At 40.8% G+C, this 20,860-nt stretch overlaps 1 protein-coding gene across 2 annotated transcripts in view; it reads left to right on the top strand.

Annotated features, from left to right (window-relative positions):
• The window catches only part of strn (striatin, calmodulin binding protein), an 80,005-nt gene that overhangs the window by 35,422 nt on the left and 23,723 nt on the right, over positions 1 to 20,860 (top strand). Inside the window, exons 4-13 of one of the 2 annotated variants that reach the window (XM_067259122.1) lie at positions 1,964 to 2,048; positions 6,172 to 6,342; positions 6,670 to 6,805; positions 8,326 to 8,488; positions 13,709 to 13,819; positions 14,674 to 14,817; positions 15,162 to 15,301; positions 17,247 to 17,422; positions 17,971 to 18,018; positions 18,540 to 18,661. In XM_067259122.1, the coding sequence (XP_067115223.1) occupies positions 1,964 to 2,048; positions 6,172 to 6,342; positions 6,670 to 6,805; positions 8,326 to 8,488; positions 13,709 to 13,819; positions 14,674 to 14,817; positions 15,162 to 15,301; positions 17,247 to 17,422; positions 17,971 to 18,018; positions 18,540 to 18,661 (1,296 nt within the window). The remainder of the gene's footprint in view (positions 1 to 1,963; positions 2,049 to 6,171; positions 6,343 to 6,669; positions 6,806 to 8,325; positions 8,489 to 13,708; positions 13,820 to 14,673; positions 14,818 to 15,161; positions 15,302 to 17,246; positions 17,423 to 17,970; positions 18,019 to 18,539; positions 18,662 to 20,860) is intronic. The other variant, XM_067259123.1, reaches the window with a different exon arrangement.

The following is a 20,860-nucleotide window of genomic DNA, read 5'->3' as shown; positions in this document are numbered from 1 at the left end:
GACACTTGAGAGCCCTGATTTCAACTCTACAGTAGGTACCTAGTGAAAAGTAGCCTCAACTTACCTAGACTTTTAGCTACGGTATTAATGCTGAGGGCTCACTGATATTGCTGTCTGTTACTAGAACGGCGTATCTATGCGTCGTTGCTAACATGTGCTGATTGTGATGTTGTGACCATAGATATATATAAGGCTAGATGTCTCGTCCACGTTGCCGGCCAACGGAGTCGAACGTCCGCACATGGCGGCCATCTTGCTACTGTCAACTCGCTCACCCATAACATTGTGTTGGTGCTACATGTACTTTTTAAATAACCATAACTTGCTCAATTTTCAACCGATTTCAAACGGTTTGGTTTGTTATCAACGTCAGAGATGTCGTTATCAGAATCAGATTTCGGTTTATTAGCCATGTATGTTATACAAACACAGAATTTACTGTGGCAGGGAGGTGCAAACACTAAACATATACAAATCTTAAATTAAGTAAAGGTACAGAAGTTTAACTATTCCTAAGAACTAAACAATCTAAGAATAAAACAATTGAAATAAAAAATATATATAACAATAAGAATAAGAACTAGAGAGGGTACAATTTCTGGGGAAATTGTAGGGTGTGCCTGCTTGCGTCGGTTGCACGGGGGTCCGTTTTATAATGACATTTTTACAACTGATATTTCTGTATATTTTATATAAAAATGCATAGGGCCTACTTCTTATTTATAAAGATTACATAGATTTAAAAGCATCTTTTTTTCTGCTCATTTACTCAAAATACGAGTGAAGTGTAGAATGAAATATGATGTCTTATCATTTCCCCTGCAAGAGGCAGCCTCATAGCTGAATCAAAACGAATGAATTTGGCAGACCGGTGTAAAAATTGACCTAATCTCTATGACTTAAACGTCCTTTTAAGTTTTCCCTTCTCGTGATATTTTCAGGCATTTAGCCTACTCATATTGCATTCATTCATTAATAAAGAACCCCCTTTGAAGATTATTCTACGACGTTACCAGCAGTAGAAGATGGAATCGCGATTCAAACAGTACCATCTGCTAACTGAAAATATGCCCCCAAAAACTTAAATAAGCTTGACATTTATTTAGTGGAAAATCGCTCATTCATAAAAAGCTCACTGGTAGCGATCATAACCACAGGTAATGATAATTTCACCAACAAATTGTTTACTTGTAATGTAATGTCATAATAAATCCTACAACGAAAATGTATTTGTGAGGAATGTTTATTTTAACGATTGAAAACAGATGCATCATAGACCACTGTAGTATGTGTTGCCCGGGCAACAGAGGCTAATGTCATGATGCTAATGCTTCAGTGAAATAGTAGACTACCGTTTCCGAAAGTAGATGTGGGTCTACTTCCTTAATAATATCAGCTAATATTGTACATTACATTTCACAATTGTGTTTCACATCACAAAGTGAATTGAGTAAATAGTTATCACCCTGGCCTCTTTGCTTATGGCGTTTCTGCAGCTGCCTTGCAGTAAAGATATAGTTAGCCTAGCTATCCCCCAAGTTAACAGATGCGAAACGAATGTTCTGCTACAGGTAGTCACGCGTGTTTTCGTGACGTTAGTGACGTAGTGACGTCAGTAACATCAGTGACTGTGGCTAGCAAATTAGCCACCGTTAGCTTCACTTTTCGCCACAAAAACTTAACTTGAGCCTAAACCATGCAACGGAACGTAAATAAAAATACAAGCAACTCAATCGCTACCAAGACGAAACTACAAAGTAACAATCCACAAAAAACTTCAGACCAAGCTTAACCTTAGTTTGAACCTAATAGTACAGTAATGTATTGTGGTCCCCTCCATAAGGCTACAGATGGAGATCTCTCATACCCAGTGATGTGATGCTAAGATTGTATGGGCATATCCTGGACTTCATCCTCTCACTCTCTCTCTCTCTCTCTATCTCTAATGTATTTTTTTACGCAGATGACGGGAATGAGAACGAAGTCCCTAGCCCCCCCAACAGCAGTCATCAGCTTAACTGGAAACAGGGACGACAGCTACTCAGACAGTGAGTGTGCGCACACGCATATATAAACATAAACACACAGTCCATCAACCCTACCGCTAGCTCATGCTTTTCACCACAAAATGTCACAGTGACCTCTCATGGACTACCTAATTTAGCAGACTCCCAAGGGAAGCTCCGGTTTGGACACAAAGACACGAGACACACGACATACACACGAGACACACAAGACACACACACACAAGACACACACACGAGACACAGACACATGAAACACACACACAGACACAATAGACAGACATACACGAGACACACACACATGCAGACACATGAGACACACACATAATATGAGGCCTCCCCCGTAACAAGTCAGAAGGATGCCTGGACAGCCTCAAGGTAATTCCATATCGTTCATGTTGTCACACATCTCTTTGTGTGTGGTGACTCAACACGTGCAAAACCGCGAAACAACACATGTTGGAACAATGGGTTCTAGGTAGTAGGAAGTCATGGAAACGGCAATTCATGTGTGTGGTGACGGCATAATCAGCTGTGAGTCTCTTAAAACAATAAGCAGTGAAAGCAGAGCCAATCTTCTTAATGCTTTTATATGAATTGGGCCTGTTTGTGTGTGTGTACCATTGCGCAAGCCCTGGTATCTACCCATGTTCCTTAATAAAAGCAGAGGAAACAGTACACACGTTAAGGTACACCAGCACACACACGCAGACGTTACAGGAAGATCCTTCCCTTGACCCCCACACACACACACACTTCAATTGTAGCACACACACACATGCTGTGGGAGACTTTCAAAAGACCCACGCACACACATACAGTTAGGTCCATAAGTATTTGGACATTGACACAATTTTCATCATTTTGGCTCTGTATACCACCACAATGGATTTGAAATGAAACAATCAAGATGTGCTTTAAGTGCAGACTTTCAGCTTTAATTTCAGGGTATTTACATCCAAATCAGGTGAACGGTGTAGGAATTACAACACGTTTTATATGTGCCCCCCCCCCTTTTTAAGGGACCAAAAATAATTGGACAAACTAACATAATCATAAATCTAATTGTCACTTTTAATACTTGGTTGCAAATCCTTTGCAGTCAATGACAGCCTGAAGTCTGGAACCCATAGACATAACCAGACGCTGGGTTTCGTCCCTGGTGATGCTCTGTCAGGCCTCTACTGCAACTGTCTTCAGTTCCTGCTTGTTCTTGGGGCATTTTCCCTTCAGTTTTGTCTTTAGCAAGTGAAATGCATGCTCAATTGGATTTAGGTCAGGTGATTGACTTGGCCATTGCAGAACATTCCACTTCTTTGCCTTAAAAAACTCTTTGGTTGCATTCGCAGTATGCTTCGGGTCATTGTCCATCTGCACTGTGAAGCGCCGTCCTATGAGTTCTGAAGCTTTTGGCTGAATCTGAGCAGATAATATTTACATTTACATATATTGCCCGAAACACTTCAGAATTCATCCTACTGCTTTTGTCAGCAGTCACATCATCGATAAATACAAGGGAACCAGTTCCATTGGCAGCCATACATGCCCATGCCATAACACTACCTCCACCATGCTTCACTGATGAGGTGGTATGCTTTGGATCATGAGCAGTTCCTTCCCTTCTCCATACTCTTCTCTTCCCATCATTCTGGTACAAGTTGATCTTGGTCTCATCTATCCATAGGATGTTGTTCCAGAACTGTACAGGCTCTTTTAGATGTTTTTTGGCAAACTCTAATCTGGTCTTCCTGTTTTTGAGACTCACCAATGGTTTACATCTTGTGGTGAACCCTCTGTATTTACTCTGGTGAAGTCTTCTCTTAATTGTTGACTTTGACACAGATACGCCTACCTCCTGGAGAGTGTTCTTGATCTGGCCAACTGTTGTGAAGGGGTTTTTCTTCACCAGGGAAAGAATTCTTCTGTCATCCACCACAGTTGTTTTCCGTGGTCTTCCAGGTCTTTTGGTGTTGCTGAGCTCACCAGTGCGTTCTTTCTTTTTAAGAATGTACCAAACAGTTGATTTGGCCACACCTAATGTTTTTGCTATCTCTCTGATAGGTTTGTTTTGATTTTTCAGCCTAACGATGGCTTGCTTCACTGATGGTGACAGCTCTTTGGACTTCATATTGAGAGTTGACAGCAACAGATTCCAAACACAAATACCATACTTGAAATGAACTCTAGACCTTTTATCTGCTCCTTGTCAATGAAATAACGAACTCCCTTTATGAGGGAATAACATACACCTGGCCATGGAACAGCTGAGCAGCCAATTGTCCAATTACTTTTGGTCCCTTAAAAAGGGGGGGGCCACATATAAAATGTATTGTAATTCCTACACCGTTCACCTGATTTGGATGTAAATACCCTGAAATTAAAGCTGAAAGTCTGCACTTAAAGCACATCTTGATTGTTTCATTTCAAATCCATTGTGGTGGTATACAGAGCCAAAATGATGAAAATTGTGTCAATGTCCAAATACTTATGGACCTAACTGTATACAGTACCAGTATTCACTCCACACGGTCACATGTGCTCCACAGAGTGGTCAGTGATTCCGTCATGTTAGAGCATAAGCCAGCCGATATGCCTAACCATAACCCTAACCCCCCCCCCCTCTCCCCCGGATCTTATCTCCCCAGCCCACACACACAGTGGAACAGTCCTTGTCATGCTAGTGCAGGAAGTATATGACAGTGCGTGAGCCATCTTCTTACTGATATTGAATCTATATTTTGTTGTGTGTGGGGAGGGGGGGGGGGAGCAGTGACGTGAGCGACAGCTAAAGGCAGGCACTTAACTACACAAGGAACAAGCCCCCCCCCACACACCATGAACTCACTGAACCAGACATAGGGACAGAGGTACACAGTGAAAGAGAGAAAAGAGTGAAGCAGACTGAAACAGAGGGAGATATACACAGATGTATACACAGAGACTATAACATTTTACTTCTTCTGAAAAATATTGTGAAATATGTTTTTTTATTTTTTAACAAAAGCCTGCATGGAATGTCAGGCACATACTAAGCAGTGTCTTCCGACTTTCACTTTCTTTCATCCAAACATTACAAAAGTTCCTGTTTGCACCAATCAGCAGCGAGGCCAGCCAGGCACTTAATAACAGTGAAGAAAGTTGTATTGAATTTGACTGAATGGATGTGAGTGTTAGTGTACATGCGTGTTGGTCGGCATGTTGTGTGTGTGTGTGTGTCGGGGGGGTGGGGTGGGGTGAGAGAGACACAGTGTCAGAGACAGGGACGGTGCAAGTGCCCATGAATGGAGGATTGTGTCGGGGCACTCAGCCCTTCTGTGACTGGCGAGGCTGGTACTGCTAGAGACCAAGGGGAACCGTTTCCTCCTCTCTCTCCTCCTTCCTTCATTTCTCTGTCAAAATGTGTACAAGATGCTATTTTCACTCGCAGCAGAATTAAGCGGCTTCTCGAAGGATAAAGGGTGTCAACATAGCCTCAGCTTTACTGCAGAGTGAGGTACTGTATGTGGTGTGTTTAGGGGGCTTACGATGTGTTTTAAATTGTGGATAGTTTTGGAAGTGAATTCAAGAGTAAATCGAAAATGGTTTTGCTTTCAGGTTTTTTTGGGTGCATTTTTCCATGAGTGTGTTTATATTTGTATTGTCCAACCCAAATGGATAAGAAATGTAGTCAATGTAGTATACCATTTTAAATGTTTACTAAAACATTTACTACTAAAGATGGGTATATATTTTATTGGTTTATTCCCTTGAAATGTAAAAATATAATTGTCGTACGCTGACACTTTTAAGAAAACAATTACATAGAAAAGCTCCTATCTATAGAAAATGTACTTTTCAAATGCAATTTACTTGAACTGTAGACCTTAATTGTCGGCTTTGAAGCCTACTCACCATAAGAGCATATGACACACCAACAGGCTTCCTCAGTGACCCAATCCATGTCACATCACTGTCAACATGATGACATGGACTGTATTCATGACTTAAGTGGCTTTAAGTGACTTTAAAAGACAGGATTAAAATCACGGAGGGCAATGAAATGGGAAACCAGTTAATTAACTATTATATCCACAACACCTATCCTTTTCGTTAATTTCAAACATGTAAACATCAGACATGTAAAGCATGTTTCCCCGTTCCGTTTCAGGTATCTCCAGGAGGTGGGCTACACAGACACTATTTTGGACGTGAAATCCCAGAGGGTGAGGGCGCTGCTAGGTCTGGCTGGGGATCCTGGAGACAGGTCATCAGACCACAAGACCGAGCCCATGGTCAACGGCACTGAACCGTCTTCCCTAAAGGATAGCGATATGGTCAGGTAGGTTCACAGCTAACGCCACGGTGTCTTGGATGAATTTAGATTGCTTATGCTGGGTGATGGTTTGTATGAAGTTGAAAGCACAGCCTGATAATCAATGACGGCCCAGAGTGTGCACATGTAAGGCCTTGACAGAATTGGAAGCTAAAATTAGGGTTAAGACAATGGCTAGTAGCTTCGGTCTGTTCAGCTACTGACATGTTTAGGGGGGAATTTACAGTAGCAAGTAAATGAAGAAAGAGTGCTGTATCCTTGTTGGTATCTCCCCCACTAAACCTCTTCTTTCTTTTGTCCTTTCACTCTCTCCTTCTCACTTCCTTGCCTCAGTAAACCTGACATGTCGGACTCAGCCACGGTACTGGAGGCTTTCAAGTTCATTGAGAGCGCTGCTGCGGAGTTCTGCGACGAGGATGACGAAGATGACAGCGAAGGAAGAGACAAAACCATCATGGATTTGGACACGGTAAGCCTGCCAAACACATCTACACATACAAGAAACTGCAAGAATGAAGACTTGCCTGATGAGAACCTCTGGCTTCCCAAGCGCCACCAGTACCAACTACGGGAACGAAAAGCTAGCAATTCGTTGACGCGGGTGGCCTGTTTACATACCTGAGTAGTGAGTTTCACCGATACACACCGGCTACATTCACCCCTCAAACTCACTCCGGCCGGTTAGCTGATGCTAACCTAGCGATCCGGGTCACGGCACCAGTGTAACAGACGTGGTCTTGAAAGCTCCGTCAGAGGTATCGGGCAAATCGTCCCGCACTGGGTTAGAACTTACCACCTCTGGCTTCCCAAGCGCCACCACTACCAACTACGCCAACAAAAAGCTAGCAATTCGTTGACGCGGGTGGCCTTTTACATACCTGAGGAGTGAATTTCACCGATACACACCGGCTACACTGAAAGTACCAAGACAATGAAGTCAATTGCCACATACAAGTTCAAAACTAAATCTAAGTATTTATTACAGATCTTTAAGGTGCAGGTGTCTGATACACTCAAGTTGAGCATCTCAGAAGACAATGAGTTGGGCAAGGACAATGAATACAGGATGAAGGGCAGTTAAATAGTAACACAATATGGAAGGGGAGTGACAATCAACAAAGCTTCGCAAGCAAAGAAAGAAGAGACAGCATTCATGGTGCTAGATAGTGTTTGTTTAGCCTTTAGATAGGGCTCCTAAAAATGGCCTTGACATTCCTCCTATTTTCCTTGTTCAAAGTTGCATGGCATTATACACTTTGGTAACATTTTGAACTTTGACCTACTCTCTAGTGTCACAGACATTTCCTACTCACAAAGAACTAACTTATGGCTGTGCAGGAATAAGCAAGCTTTAGCAAACAGCATAATGACAGTTTCCGTGATACAAGCAGCATAATTCATATGTAGGCATATTTCTCTTCTTAACATGACCACGGTCATGTTCTAATGAGCTAACATAGCAGGGTATAGATCAAACATTGTTTATTATATTCAGAACATTCAAAACAGTATAAAAGTAATATAGTAATCATTATTTGTAATCTTTATTATTGTTCATTGATCTGTGGTTAATGGCAGACCTCTTCACAAGCCAGAGTTTGTTGGGGTTCTCTAAAAATATTTAAAGAAAAACAGAACTCGGCAAACATTTCAAAAACCATGGGCTCTATATTTGTGTTAAATATATTCAATGATCTATACACAGACCCAAGTGTTTAATCAAAATTGTAATGGTCCTTTCTGATCTACTAAAGAAGTTTAGGAAGTGAATACTTGAATTTCAAAAAATAAATAAAAAATATAACTTTGTAAGATTTCATCCATAGCCAATGTGTCTTATATTTGTGTTCAATGTGTTTGAACTAAATATTGTCCCAAGTGTATTAATCAAATTTCTCATGGTTCTTTCTGATCTACTAAAGAAGTTTGGAAGTTGAATTCTATTTGGGGACTTGCGTAAGTTATCTGCCAACTGCTGGTCCTCCACAGATGGTGAGGAAGAAGACCTCCCCCTCTCCCTCCTCCACGTCCTCTGACCTCAGCGACGATCCCGACACGGAGGAGGCCCTGAAGGGCTTTGACTTCCTGGCCAGTCCGGACGAGCTGGATGGCTCACCAGAGTCCAGGAGTACCGAAGACAACGGAGACTGGGGTAAGGGGTGTTATGAGTGGGGGACTAACTAACTAATGATGGTACTGAGACCATTTGGATCCATGATTGAGGACAATGGTGAAGCGTATTGAACAGTCTCTCATTCTGAGGTGGAATTTGTAATAGAGAAATGGTACATCCATAAACTCAGGAATTGGTCTGAAATATAAAAAAATCTAATTCAGCATTAACAGTAACACCAAGGATTAAACAGCCTTTGTGAACCTAGTGGACATTTTTCAGGGGTGGTTGCGTTCAAGTCCATTTGTTTAGTTTGGAAACAGTCTGAGGAAAATACCATGGGAGAGACATCTGAGAGCAGAAGTTTCTGGTGTGGACAAAAGTAGGACAGTAGGACATAATGAGGACAAAATAACACATTTCCAGTGGAGACAACAGATTAAAAGAACACTTTTAGCTCCAGTATTACAGACCAAACAAGCATACAGGCTGACAACCTCCTCTGAATAACAAGTTCAGGCAGAGCTTGTCATTTCTATGATACCTGAAATGACAAGCTCTTTATAGTGTCCCCAGCTGGCAACCTGGCTGACCCCTCCATGCAAACAGAAACCCCCTTCACAGGCGTCACCTAGCAACACCTTTTGTTTACCTCCGCCAATGAGAGAAGACGTTCCCACACAGTCAGTGATTCACAGAACGCTTCACAGGTTCATGGCTAAAGATGAATGTGTAATGCAGTTGCGTTCCATTTGCGGGGTGGTAAGCGAAATGTTTTTAGGATGAAATGATTGGTTAATTACTCTGGGATTCTATCAAAACCCTATGATGATGTTTATGTATGTATTCATGTCACAAATGTTGTCATTGTTTATCCTTTTAGTTAAGTGATTTAAGTTGGGGTGAAGATCTATAAACAGTACAGAGTTGTGTATACAGTTAGGTCCATAAGTATTTGGACATTGACACAATTTTCATCATTTTGGCTCTGTATACCACCACAATGGATTTGAAATGAAACAATCAAGATGTGCTTTAAGTGCAGACTTTCAGCTTTAATTTCAGGGTATTTACATCCAAATCAGGTGAACGGTGTAGGAATTACAATACATTTTATATGTGGCCCCCCCCCCTTTTTAAGGGACCAAAATTAATTGGACAATTGGCTGCTCAGCTGTTCCATGGCCAGGTGTATGTCACTGAACAACAACAAATCATTCAGTACCTTAAGCAGTGCTGTTTCTGTGCTATGGTGTGCTCTGAAACCTGACTGAAAGTTGTCCAACACAACATTCTCACTAAGAAAAGGAAAGAGCTGAGAAAGAACCACCTTCTCCAGTATTTTGGACATAAATGATCATTTAGAAATGGACCTAAAATTGTTAAGATCTGTAGGGTCTAGATTGTTTTTTTAAATAAGAGGCTGAACCACAGCGTGTTTAAAACTAGAAGGAACAGTTCCATTAATAAGAGAGCTGCACTAAACAAGGTTTTGGGGCTATTTGCATTTTTAGCAACAATATCCGAAAAATGCTTTGCTTTAGAGGCTTTAACAAAACGCTGATAGGATCCTAGGCAATCTCTCAGTATCTCATAGGATACTTGCAACTTATCCATTTTCCATTTCCTCTCAGCTTTTCTACACTTGTCTAAGGGCACGAGTCTCACTGTTAAGCCAGGGAGAAACTTTGACTTTGGGTCGCTTAAGTTTGAGTGGGGCAACAGTATCAAGAATACCTGTAACTATGGTGTTAAACAGAGTGACTAGCTCTTCTGTACCCAGAGAGAAGGTTGTCCCTGTAAGGCTGGTAAATGGAGAAGCTGTAAAGGCCTCATGAAATTGCCCAGCAGTCGAGTGATCCATTGCCCAAATGTAGCGACCAGGAATATGATGCTTAGATAGTGGACAAGAGAGTGATGCATTAAAAATCACAGGTGTATGGTCAGATAGACAAATACAGTTAGGTCCATAAGTATTTGGACATTGACACAATTTTCATCATTTTGGCTCTGTATACCACCACAATGGATTTGAAATGAAACAATCAAGATGTGCTTTAAGTGCAGACTTTCAGCTTTAATTTCAGGGTATTTACATCCAAATCAGGTGAACGGTGTAGGAATTACAATACATTTTATATGTGGCCCCCCCCTTTTTAAGGGACCAAAAGTAATTGGACAATTGGCTGCTCAGCTGTTACATGGCCAGGTGTATGTTATTCCCTCATAAAGGGAGTTCGTTATTTCATTGACAAGGAGCAGATAGAAGGTCTAGAGTTCATTTCAAGTATGGTATTTGTGTTTGGAATCTGTTGCTGTCAACTCTCAATATGAAGTCCAAAGAGCTGTCACCATCAGTGAAGCAAGCCATCGTTAGGCTGAATCAAAACAAACCTATCAGAGAGATAGCAAAAACATTAGGTGTGGCCAAATCAACTGTTTGGTACATTCTTAAAAAGAAAGAACGCACTGGTGAGCTCAGCAACACCAAAAGACCCGGAAGACCACGGAAAACAACTGTGGTGGATGACAGAAGAATTCTTTCCCTGGTGAAGAAAAACCCCTTCACAACAGTTGGCCAGATCAAGAACACTCTCCAGGAGGTAGGCGTATCTGTGTCAAAGTCAACAATTAAGAGAAGACTTCACCAGAGTAAATACAGAGGGTTCACCACAAGATGTAAACCATTGGTGAGTCTCAAAAACAGGAAGACCAGATTAGAGTTTGCCAAAAAACATCTAAAAGAGCCTGTACAGTTCTGGAATAACATCCTATGGACAGATGAGACCAAGATCAACTTGTACCAGAATGATGGGAAGAGAAGAGTATGGAGAAGGGAAGGAACTGCTCATGATCCTGGAGTCAGATGGCTGAGCGGTGAGGGAATCGGGCTAGTAATCCGAAGGTTGCCAGTTCGATTCCCGGTCATGCCAACTGACGTTGTGTCCTTGGGCAAGGCACTTCACCCTACTTGCCTCGGGGGAATGTCCCTGTACTTACTGTAAGTCGCTCTGGATAAGAGCGTCTGCTAAATGACTAAATGTAAATGTAAATGATCCAAAGCATACCACCTCATCAGTGAAGCATGGTGGAGGTAGTGTTATGGCGTGGGCATGTATGGCTGCCAATGGAACTGGTTCCCTTGTATTTATCGATGATGTGACTGCTGACAAAAGCAGTAGGATGAATTCTGAAGTGTTTCAGGCAATATTATCTGCTCAGATTCAGCCAAATGCTTCAGAACTCATAGGACGGCGCTTCACAGTGCAGATGGACAATGACCCGAAGCATACTGCGAAAGCAACCAAAGAGTTTTTTAAGGCAAAGAAGTGGAATGTTCTGCAATGGCCAAGTCAATCACCTGACCTAAATCCAATTGAGCATGCATTTCACTTGTTAAAGACAAAACTGTGGGAAAATGGAAAAGGGAAAATGCCCCAAGAACAAGCAGGAACTGAAGACAGTTGCAGTAGAGGCCTGGCAGAGCATCACCAGGGACGAAACCCAGCGTCTGGTGATGTCTATGGGTTCCAGACTTCAGGCTGTCATTGACTGCAAAGGATTTGCAACCAAGTATTAAAAGTGACAATTAGATTTATGATTATGTTAGTTTGTACAATTATTTTTGGTCCCTTAAAAAGGGGGGGGGCACATATAAAATGTGTTGTAATTCCTACACCGTTCACCTGATTTGGATGTAAATACCCTGAAATTAAAGCTGAAAGTCTGCACTTAAAGCCCATCTTGATTGTTTCATTTCAAATCCATTGTGGTGGTATGCAGAGCCAAAATGATGAAAATTGTGTCAATGTCCAAATACTTATGGACCTAACTGTATGTAAACACCACAGAGGTAAATTTTGTTTTCAGAATCATTCTTTTTGAGTGCACCTGCAGGAAGTAGTTTGTCCATGATGTAGTATCAGTCACAACCTCAAGAACGGTCTTCACCGAGTTCCAGTCTAGGTTTCAATTTTCAATTTCAATATATTTATTTGTCATTGTCATAGAAAACAACGAAATTCTCTTTAGAGAATTCAAACACTGCATAGTTTGACATAAAAAGTGCAATACAAAGTGCAATATCCCTCCAATAAACCTCCCATAAATAACCCCTGTGTAAACCTTAGCACAATCAATACACGTAACAGTCAAAATAACAATATTCAGTATTAGCAGCATCGTGAAGGGCTTTTAACAACATGGACAACCTAACAAAAACATAACAAGGACGGAACAGTCAAGATATGTGGAGTATTTTGTTATTTGTGCAACAATGCAAAGTCTAGGTTACCCATTGATCCTCTGTAAAGATACTGATAATGTCATTAATTGCCATGGACCATTTCTGTATAAAAACCTACCATTGCCAGTGTGGGTTCTCAAGTTAAACTGAGCACACACGCATCACCATGGTCTAAAATTATCTTAGTGACAGGCTCTTAACCGCCTGGTTATGAAACCGATTTGTCATCCTGTGTGTGTGCGCGCACGCGCGCGTCTGTGCGCATGTGTGTGTGCATGCATTCTCATTGATGATTGAAGCTATTCTGTCTCCATAAAACCCAACTGATGAGCAAGTACAAAGAAGCCAAGCAACTCCAAGCAATTCATTTTTGTTTTACTATGATTACAATATGTGGTGAATTAAAATCACATTTACATAATTAATAGACTGTAATGTACATGCTTTTCAATAATGAATTTGATGTTAATTTATGTAATAATAGTTTATCATTATTAATTACCTTTTTGTCATTATTTTATTTGAATCCTTTGTCGTACAGTAGTTTTTGTCATTTGTTTTCTGTTTCCATGTCAACTGGTGCAGTTACAGTAACCCCAAGACATGGTTTTCCTATCTGTTTCAACCCTGTGTTTCCAACTGAAGAGAATTTGAATACCCTTACAAATTCTATTTTCTGAGTCCAATGTGCTGACATCATCCTCCTTTAAGTGGCTCTCTGGTTTCACCCATTTTGGTAACAGGGAAAAACATTAAATGGATGCTTCTACCACACATAAAAAAAAATTGTATACGGATAAATCATTTGAAAAGGTACATCATAGGACTCAGTTCTTATATCATTATTTTCATTGCAATCATTATCATGGGCTTCTTTTTCTTCATTTGAGGCATTTAACTCAAACCACTCATCATTTCAAACCACTTCGGACAGTGGGGCCCTGATGGGGTCTGGAGGAAGTTGTGGACACATATCAACACTCAAAGTTTCTGTCCTCCATGTTTGCGTGTAGAGAAGGATGAGCAGTCCGACTTGTCTGAGGCCTGGGATGTGGACCAGGGTCTGATAGCCCAACTCAAGGAACAATACAGGAAGGAGCGCAAGGGCAAAAAGGGGGTGAAGAGTAAGTGAGACAAGGTCCTCGATTCCTTCTCTCTCTCTTTTTCATTCCTTCTGGCTGGGCGTAGACCTTTTAGCTCCATTGAGGTTTTTTAATGGATCATGGTACATAGTCGCATCTTCTCCTTTCGTTCGCACTCTTCTGCTACCTTTCCTTCTTTTGGACGCTTCGTCAGTCATCTCTGTCATTTTTTCTTTGCATGGTGTCTGTGTGCCCTCCAAGTGTTGATGCGTTGATTTCCATGTCTGTTTGTTTTGTCATTCTGTTGAGATTTTTTCATCCCTAATTAGCCCTACTCCACATCGTTGTCTCAAGTTAATCACTAGTCCCATTCTTGACTCCCAACTTGTTTTCATGTCTTGTTTGGTTATCTGCCATAGTTGATCAAGTGCACCTATGCTTACATAAAACATGTCCTTGGATGAGCTTTAACTCTGCAGCTTCAATTTGTGTATTATTCAGTTATTTTTTGCTAATTTTCTTTTCCACAAAACTGCGCTTGCATTGTTTTTATTGGCTTGTCTTTGATCTCCTGTTTTAGATATTTATTTTAATGCCCTTGTGAGTTTTGCATTGTATGTGTTTTCTAGAATATTATTTCCGTTTTTGGTTTCAAAATGCATTTAATTCTTGTTCCCTCATCTCTTTTTGATAATTTTCCCAACTATTTCACTTGTTTCTCCTCTTTTTGTTCACACTGTTTATATTGTACTCTTCTCTCCCCTCCTTTCTTCCCTTTGCTTAAACTTCTCTGTCTAAATCTTTTCGCCCCTCTACCACATTTCTTTTTCTCCCCTGTCCATGCCTCCCTTCCTCCTCCTTCATCACACTTTTGTTTCCTCCTCTGCTGTGCTCAGGGCCTAACCGGTCTAAGCTGCAGGACATGCTGGCCAACCTGCGGGATGCTGAGGACCTGCCGTCCATGCAGCCCTCGTTGACGCCCCCCTCCCGACCAAGCGTGCCCAGGCTCAACGAGCACGAAGTCGGACGGCCAGAGGAAGGTAACCTGCTCACACTTCCGTCTAGAATTGCACTTCCCAGACAACAAGCAATCAAGGTCTCCGCTTGAATCTCCCGGGGGCCTTTTTTATAAACCATACAAATGCTGTGGAAAACAGAGTTAGCATTTACAAAAACTTGGTGTGAGACTCCAAACAATGCAACACAAGCCAGGTTTTGTAAACAAAGCCCCTGGTCATGGTCAAAGTTGATTTCAGACTGGATGAAGTGGTTCTGCAGTCCATGGTTTTGTTCCCCATATGACTTCTCCTCTAAAGAGACTAAACTGATTAGATTAACACTAACCTATCCGTCTCCTCTCTGTTCCTGTCTGTTTCCATCCCAGTAGAGGCAATGACGTTCCCGCCCACATCGGGCAAATCCTTCATCATGGGCCGGGTAGATGAGGCGGCCGAGAGTGAGCTGGGTCTGGGAGAGCTGGCGGGTCTCACAACAGCCAACGAGGCGGATAGCCTAGCATATGATGTGAGCATACAGGGGCACCGTCCCTTCATAATGTCACACAACTCTGTTTTAATGCTGGGAAAGTCCCAAAATCTAATGTTGAGAGGCCAATGGTTGTGCCACACCTGGACACGTTGCTGTTTGCTCTTGAGTCCAATAAGGCAACGATGGGAGGCAAACATGCTTTTAAACTTCTGCTTTCTGTTGTCTCGTTTACTGATTGATAGGATGAACAGAGCTAGATGATAACTTGCTCCCAAGCTAGAACACTGGCAAATTTGTATAGGAATGTTTTCCTATGTTTTCTAAGCTTAATTGTAAACTTGCAGTACTTTTTTGCCAGCATCTTGCATAGAATATAGCATTTAGACATTCCATTATAATATGAACATATATGAATATGTGCAATAGAGGATTCAGAAGAAGGCACAAAGCTATTTAGGGCTGTCTTGATCCTGAGATATAAAAAGCTTAAAGATGGTGAAGGCAATGTTGTTGAGAAGCAAATTATTTTGCCAAAATAAACTTTTAAACACATCTTGATAGCAACCAATACATTTAAAGGTTTGAAGGTGACATGAAATGTATCCGACATCTTTTGGTGTCGCAGGAGTGTAATAAACACGACAAATCATTAAGACCGTTCCGAGACTAATGATTGGACGGGCTACCTGTCTGTCTACCTACTTAACTGCGGGCACTCTGTCCCCTGCACTCAATGCATGTTACTGTCGTTTTCAACAAGGCTAGGCAGAGGTATTCTAAACAACCAAGCTAGAGGCATAAGAATGGCGGTGAAAGAGCAGGCAATAAATCCAGTTCCAGATTGCTCAGTGAGTTGATCTCTCTCTTGTGGACTAACTAGACTAGTCTCCTGTCAGTTCTGTAGTCAGACATTGTGGGAGTGGCTTTGAAGGCAGGGGGTGGGATATTGTATAAGCTAAAATAGCTAGCTTTGCAAAACTTGCCTACACCAGCTTAAAATCCAAGCAAGGTTTCATTGTGGAACTTGTACTTAGAAGATGTGATTGAGTATTTCTCCTTTGTGATGCATGTAAAATTTAAGGTCTTTAAATTACATTTTTGTTTTGGTTCAAGACTATATTGTATTGTTTTTAGCAATTTTCTAAGTTGGGTTATGGCAATAAAGTGAAGCTCAGCTATGTTTTTACATGCAAGTTTGAGCTAGTGACTGAGGCAGCAAACAGAAGCTCCAAAATCAATAGCAATCCTCTCAGCTGAGCAGCAACGATGGAAGAGAGTTGGCTCCTGGCACATTAGTATTGAAGCACTCATTGGAATAGCTTTTGCTCTCTTGCTTTTGTTTTTGTCCTCATGCAAGCTCACGCACTGCACTTGTACTTTCAAATATGCACACAGTCATGCTCTCGCAAGTTGAACATTCAGAAAAGTGCATGTATGGATTCAAACAATTTCACAGACACACCCTACTCACATAAATGCTCACTTTAGATCAATTGGAAGCAAAGTGAACTGCTGCTGTGGTGCTTTTGCAGAACGAGGTCACTATTGAGGAGATTGAGTAACAGAGAGACTATGTTGACTGGTAGGCTTTACTGTGGGTGTATTCCCATGGAACTTTCGTTCTAAGCCCATCTTGTGTTTGTATAAATAGTCGTAAAGGTCCACATCACTTGAACCTGAACAAGCAAGCGGAAGTCAAGCGTCAGAATCCTATGTGGGCATTTCTTAAACAATATGTAGGTTATAAATAGTCAAAAAGACTGTTGAAAATGCCAAGTGGCGATAGACAGGCTTGTTTTCTCTTTTTGTAGCATTAGGTTTTGAGTTCTGAGCAAAGTGCTATGCCATTCCCTAAGACCATTCACAACCTTGGGTGTTCAGAACACAGTTTTACAAATCAAGTTGTTTTCATGTAAGACTCTAAAGCCTAAAACCTTTTAAAGGGTTTTATATTTGTCATCTTCTTTTTACCTTTCCTCAGATTGGTAACAACCAAGACACTCTGAGGAAGACTTGGAACCCCAAGTTCACCCTGCGGAGCCATTTTGACTCCATCCGCGGCCTGGCCTTCCACCCAGTGGAGCCTGTGCTGGTCACCGCGTCCGAGGATCACACGCTCAAGCTATGGAACCTCCAGAAGACCGCGCCCGCTAAGAAGTAAGAGAAGGTTTCTTGTTTGAAATGTTTTCCTTCCATTTGGTACATAAAAGGTTGACTCGGCAAAGGTTCCTCATATCCACTAGAGATGTAGCAAAAAGGCCAATGTTCCTTTTTTTCAGTGGTTGTTGACATACTGCACTTCTTTAGATTGTGTCTGTGGGCATTAACATGTGATTTAGGAGCTTGTTTAGTTTTTTAGCGAGTATAGCTGAAATATTTCAGGACTGACATGACACTGTTGGAACCAGTCTATAAAAGTTATTTTTATTTCCAAAGAAAAGAGAACAGTTATACTACAGTATGTTGCATTTTAAACATTATACATGTAGGCACTCATGAATTTTCAATGGCCTTAATTGCATTAAACAAGACGAGATGAGTAAAAGACAATGAAGGTTTTGCTAATCATGACAATTATTCAAATGACCATCAAATGACGATGAATAACAGACTAGATATGTTTGACTCATTGTTATCTTTCTGGTTACTTGCATGTGATTTCAACACCAAAGGATTAACAGGAACACTTTCTTCCATCCTCCTAGGTGTGCTGCCCTAGATGTCGAACCCATCTATACGTTCAGGGCCCATCGGTGAGTTTGCACACACATCATGGCATCATCCCCAAATGTATATTAATGTGGTAATATTATAAATATATAATATCTAAACTACAGATGTGATGCTGAACCCATGAAGTATTAGTAGGGGTGTAACGATACACTCAGCTCACGATTCGATACGTATCACAATACTGGGTGTACAATACAATACGTATCAAAATATTTTGAACAACATTTTAAATTAAACTGAAATTCACTTAACAGATTTAATTCCAAAACATTTAACATTTTCAATAATTTTCTTTGTTGTACATACAATTTTGTTATTTTGTTATAATTTCTGTGAATGCAATGAATACACGCATGACACAGGTGCAGAGTAGGTCGCATGCTGGTAGCTCAACCAATAGGATCAAACAGACGTCATATTGTAAAAATATTGCCATAACTCTGCGATACATATTGTAAACATTTTGTATTGCGATATATTGTTCCGCAATATATTGTTACACCCCTAAGCATTAGTGATCGGATTACTTGTATGTTTGTAGAGGTGCAGTGCTGTGTGTCGTTATGAGCTCTACGGGGGAGCAGTGCTTCAGCGGGGGGGTGGATGGAACGATCCAAAGCTGGAACACCCCCAGCCCAAACATCGACCCCTATGATTCGTATGGTATGGTCCGAGATCTTAATAATACTTAGCGAATATACCAGCTTCCTCCTTGTTCTCGCCATTTTTGGATTAACTACTCCATCCATCCTTTGTTTTCTTCTCTCTGTCCTTTTTTGCTATTTATTGGGTGTGCTTTGCCTTCGGCAAGGGCACAACCTTTGTTCTCTCACATATATATTATTGGGTGTGCTCAAGCCTTCGGCGAGAGCACAACCTTTGTTCTCTCACATATATATTATTCTTATTTATTTTTTAATTTTTTTTTGCCCCCCTAAAACTCAGTCAATATTTGGCCTACATAGACAACGTAGGTGTCAAAAGTTTTGTCTTGGTAGCGATTGAGTTGCTTCTATTGGAATTTACGTTCCGTTGCATGGTTTAGGCTTAAGTTAAGTTTTTGTGGCGAAAAGTGAAGCTAACGGTGGCTAATTTGCTAGCCACAGTCACTGACGTTACTAACGTCACTGCGTCACTAATGTCACGAAAACACGCGTGACTACCTTTGGCAGAACATTCGTTTCGCATCTGTTAACTTGGGGGATAGCTAGGCTAACTATAGCTTTACTGCAAGGCAGCTGCAGAAACGCCACAAGAAAAGAGGCCAGGGTGATAACTATTTACTCATTTTACTTTGTGATATGACACACAATTGTGATGTGTAATGTACAATATAAGCTGATATTATTAAGGAAGTACATCTACTTTCGGAAACAGTAGTCTACTATTTCACTGAAGTATTAGCATCATGACATTAGCCTGTGTTGCCCGGGCAACACATACTACAGTGGTCTATAATGTAGCGTTATCTGTTTTCAATCGTTAAAATAAACATTCCTGACATATACATTTTCGTTGTAGGATTTATTCTGACATTAGTAAACGATTTGTTGGTGAACTTACCATTACCTGTGGTTTCAAACCAGTGTAGCTCACTGCAACGCTGTAGCTTACGCGAGACACACTACAAAAACATCTACACTACACAGCTGTTTAGGAAGTCAAACGGCGACAGAACATGTTCGGCACTCCCCTTACTTACTATCTACTAACCTGAACTTCATTGCCACAGCCTAAACGTTGTCAATCTGTTCATGAAAATAATTAATTTCAGCTTAAACCGTACAACGGATCGTTAAATCCAATTCAACCAACGCAATCGCTACCAAGACGAACACAGCAGTAGTCTAGTACTGTAGTAGTACAATTTACCGGGGCAACTTCTCCACACAGGGCTATATCGCAATTTGCGTTGTTACTGAAAATGATCGCTACCAGTGAGCTTTTTATGAATGAACGATTTTCCACTAAATAAATGTCAAGCTTATTTACGTTTTTGGGGGCATATTTTCAGTTAGCAGATGGTACTGTTTGAATCGCGATTCCATCTTCTACTGCCGGGTAACGTCGTAGAATAATCTTCAAAGGGGGTTCTTTATTATGAATGAATGCAATGAGTAGGCTAAATGCCTGAAAATATCACGAGAAGGGAAAACTTAAAAGGACGTTTAAATCATAGAGATTGGGTCAATTTTTACACCGGTCTGCCAAATGTATTCGTTTTGATTCAGCTATGAGGCTGCCTCTTGCAGGGGAAATGAGAAGACATCTATTTCATTCTACACTTCACTCGTATTTTGAGTTGTAAATGAGCAGCAAAAAAATATGCTTTTAAATCTATGTAATGTTTATAAATAATAAGTATGCATTTTTATATAAAATATACAGAAATATCAGTTGTAAACATTTCATAAAAAACGGACCCCCCCTGTGCAACCGACGCAAGCAAGCACACCCTACAATTTCCCCAGAAATTGTACCCTCTCTAGTTGTGATTTTCTGTTTCTCTTTATTATTGTGAGAATGCTGTTCAGCATTCTCACTATTGTTTTTCAACTTCTTAGTTCTTCCGCCGTTTTTTGGCCTTTAACTAGTTCTGCATACTTTCACCGATTCCTACAATTCTTGTATCAAAACGTTCAGCTCCTTCAGGAGATGTTGGCTATGACTTTTGGTATTTCTCACTTTTATACTTTTTAAGACATTAAGGTTTTTGTGCAAATTATTCTCCCATTAAAAGTAATGTTAAATCCTTTCAAATCATTAAAAAGCTTCCTCCTCTTTCAAACGTAACTACTTCAGCATACTTTCAGCTAGAGACACCATTCAACCTTTAAAATGTTCACAAGACATTCAGCTATT

This window comes from Osmerus mordax, chromosome 21 (genome assembly GCF_038355195.1).
Source record: "Osmerus mordax isolate fOsmMor3 chromosome 21, fOsmMor3.pri, whole genome shotgun sequence".
Taxonomy (NCBI): domain Eukaryota; kingdom Metazoa; phylum Chordata; class Actinopteri; order Osmeriformes; family Osmeridae; genus Osmerus; species Osmerus mordax.
This window is presented reverse-complemented; position numbering and strand designations above follow the sequence as displayed.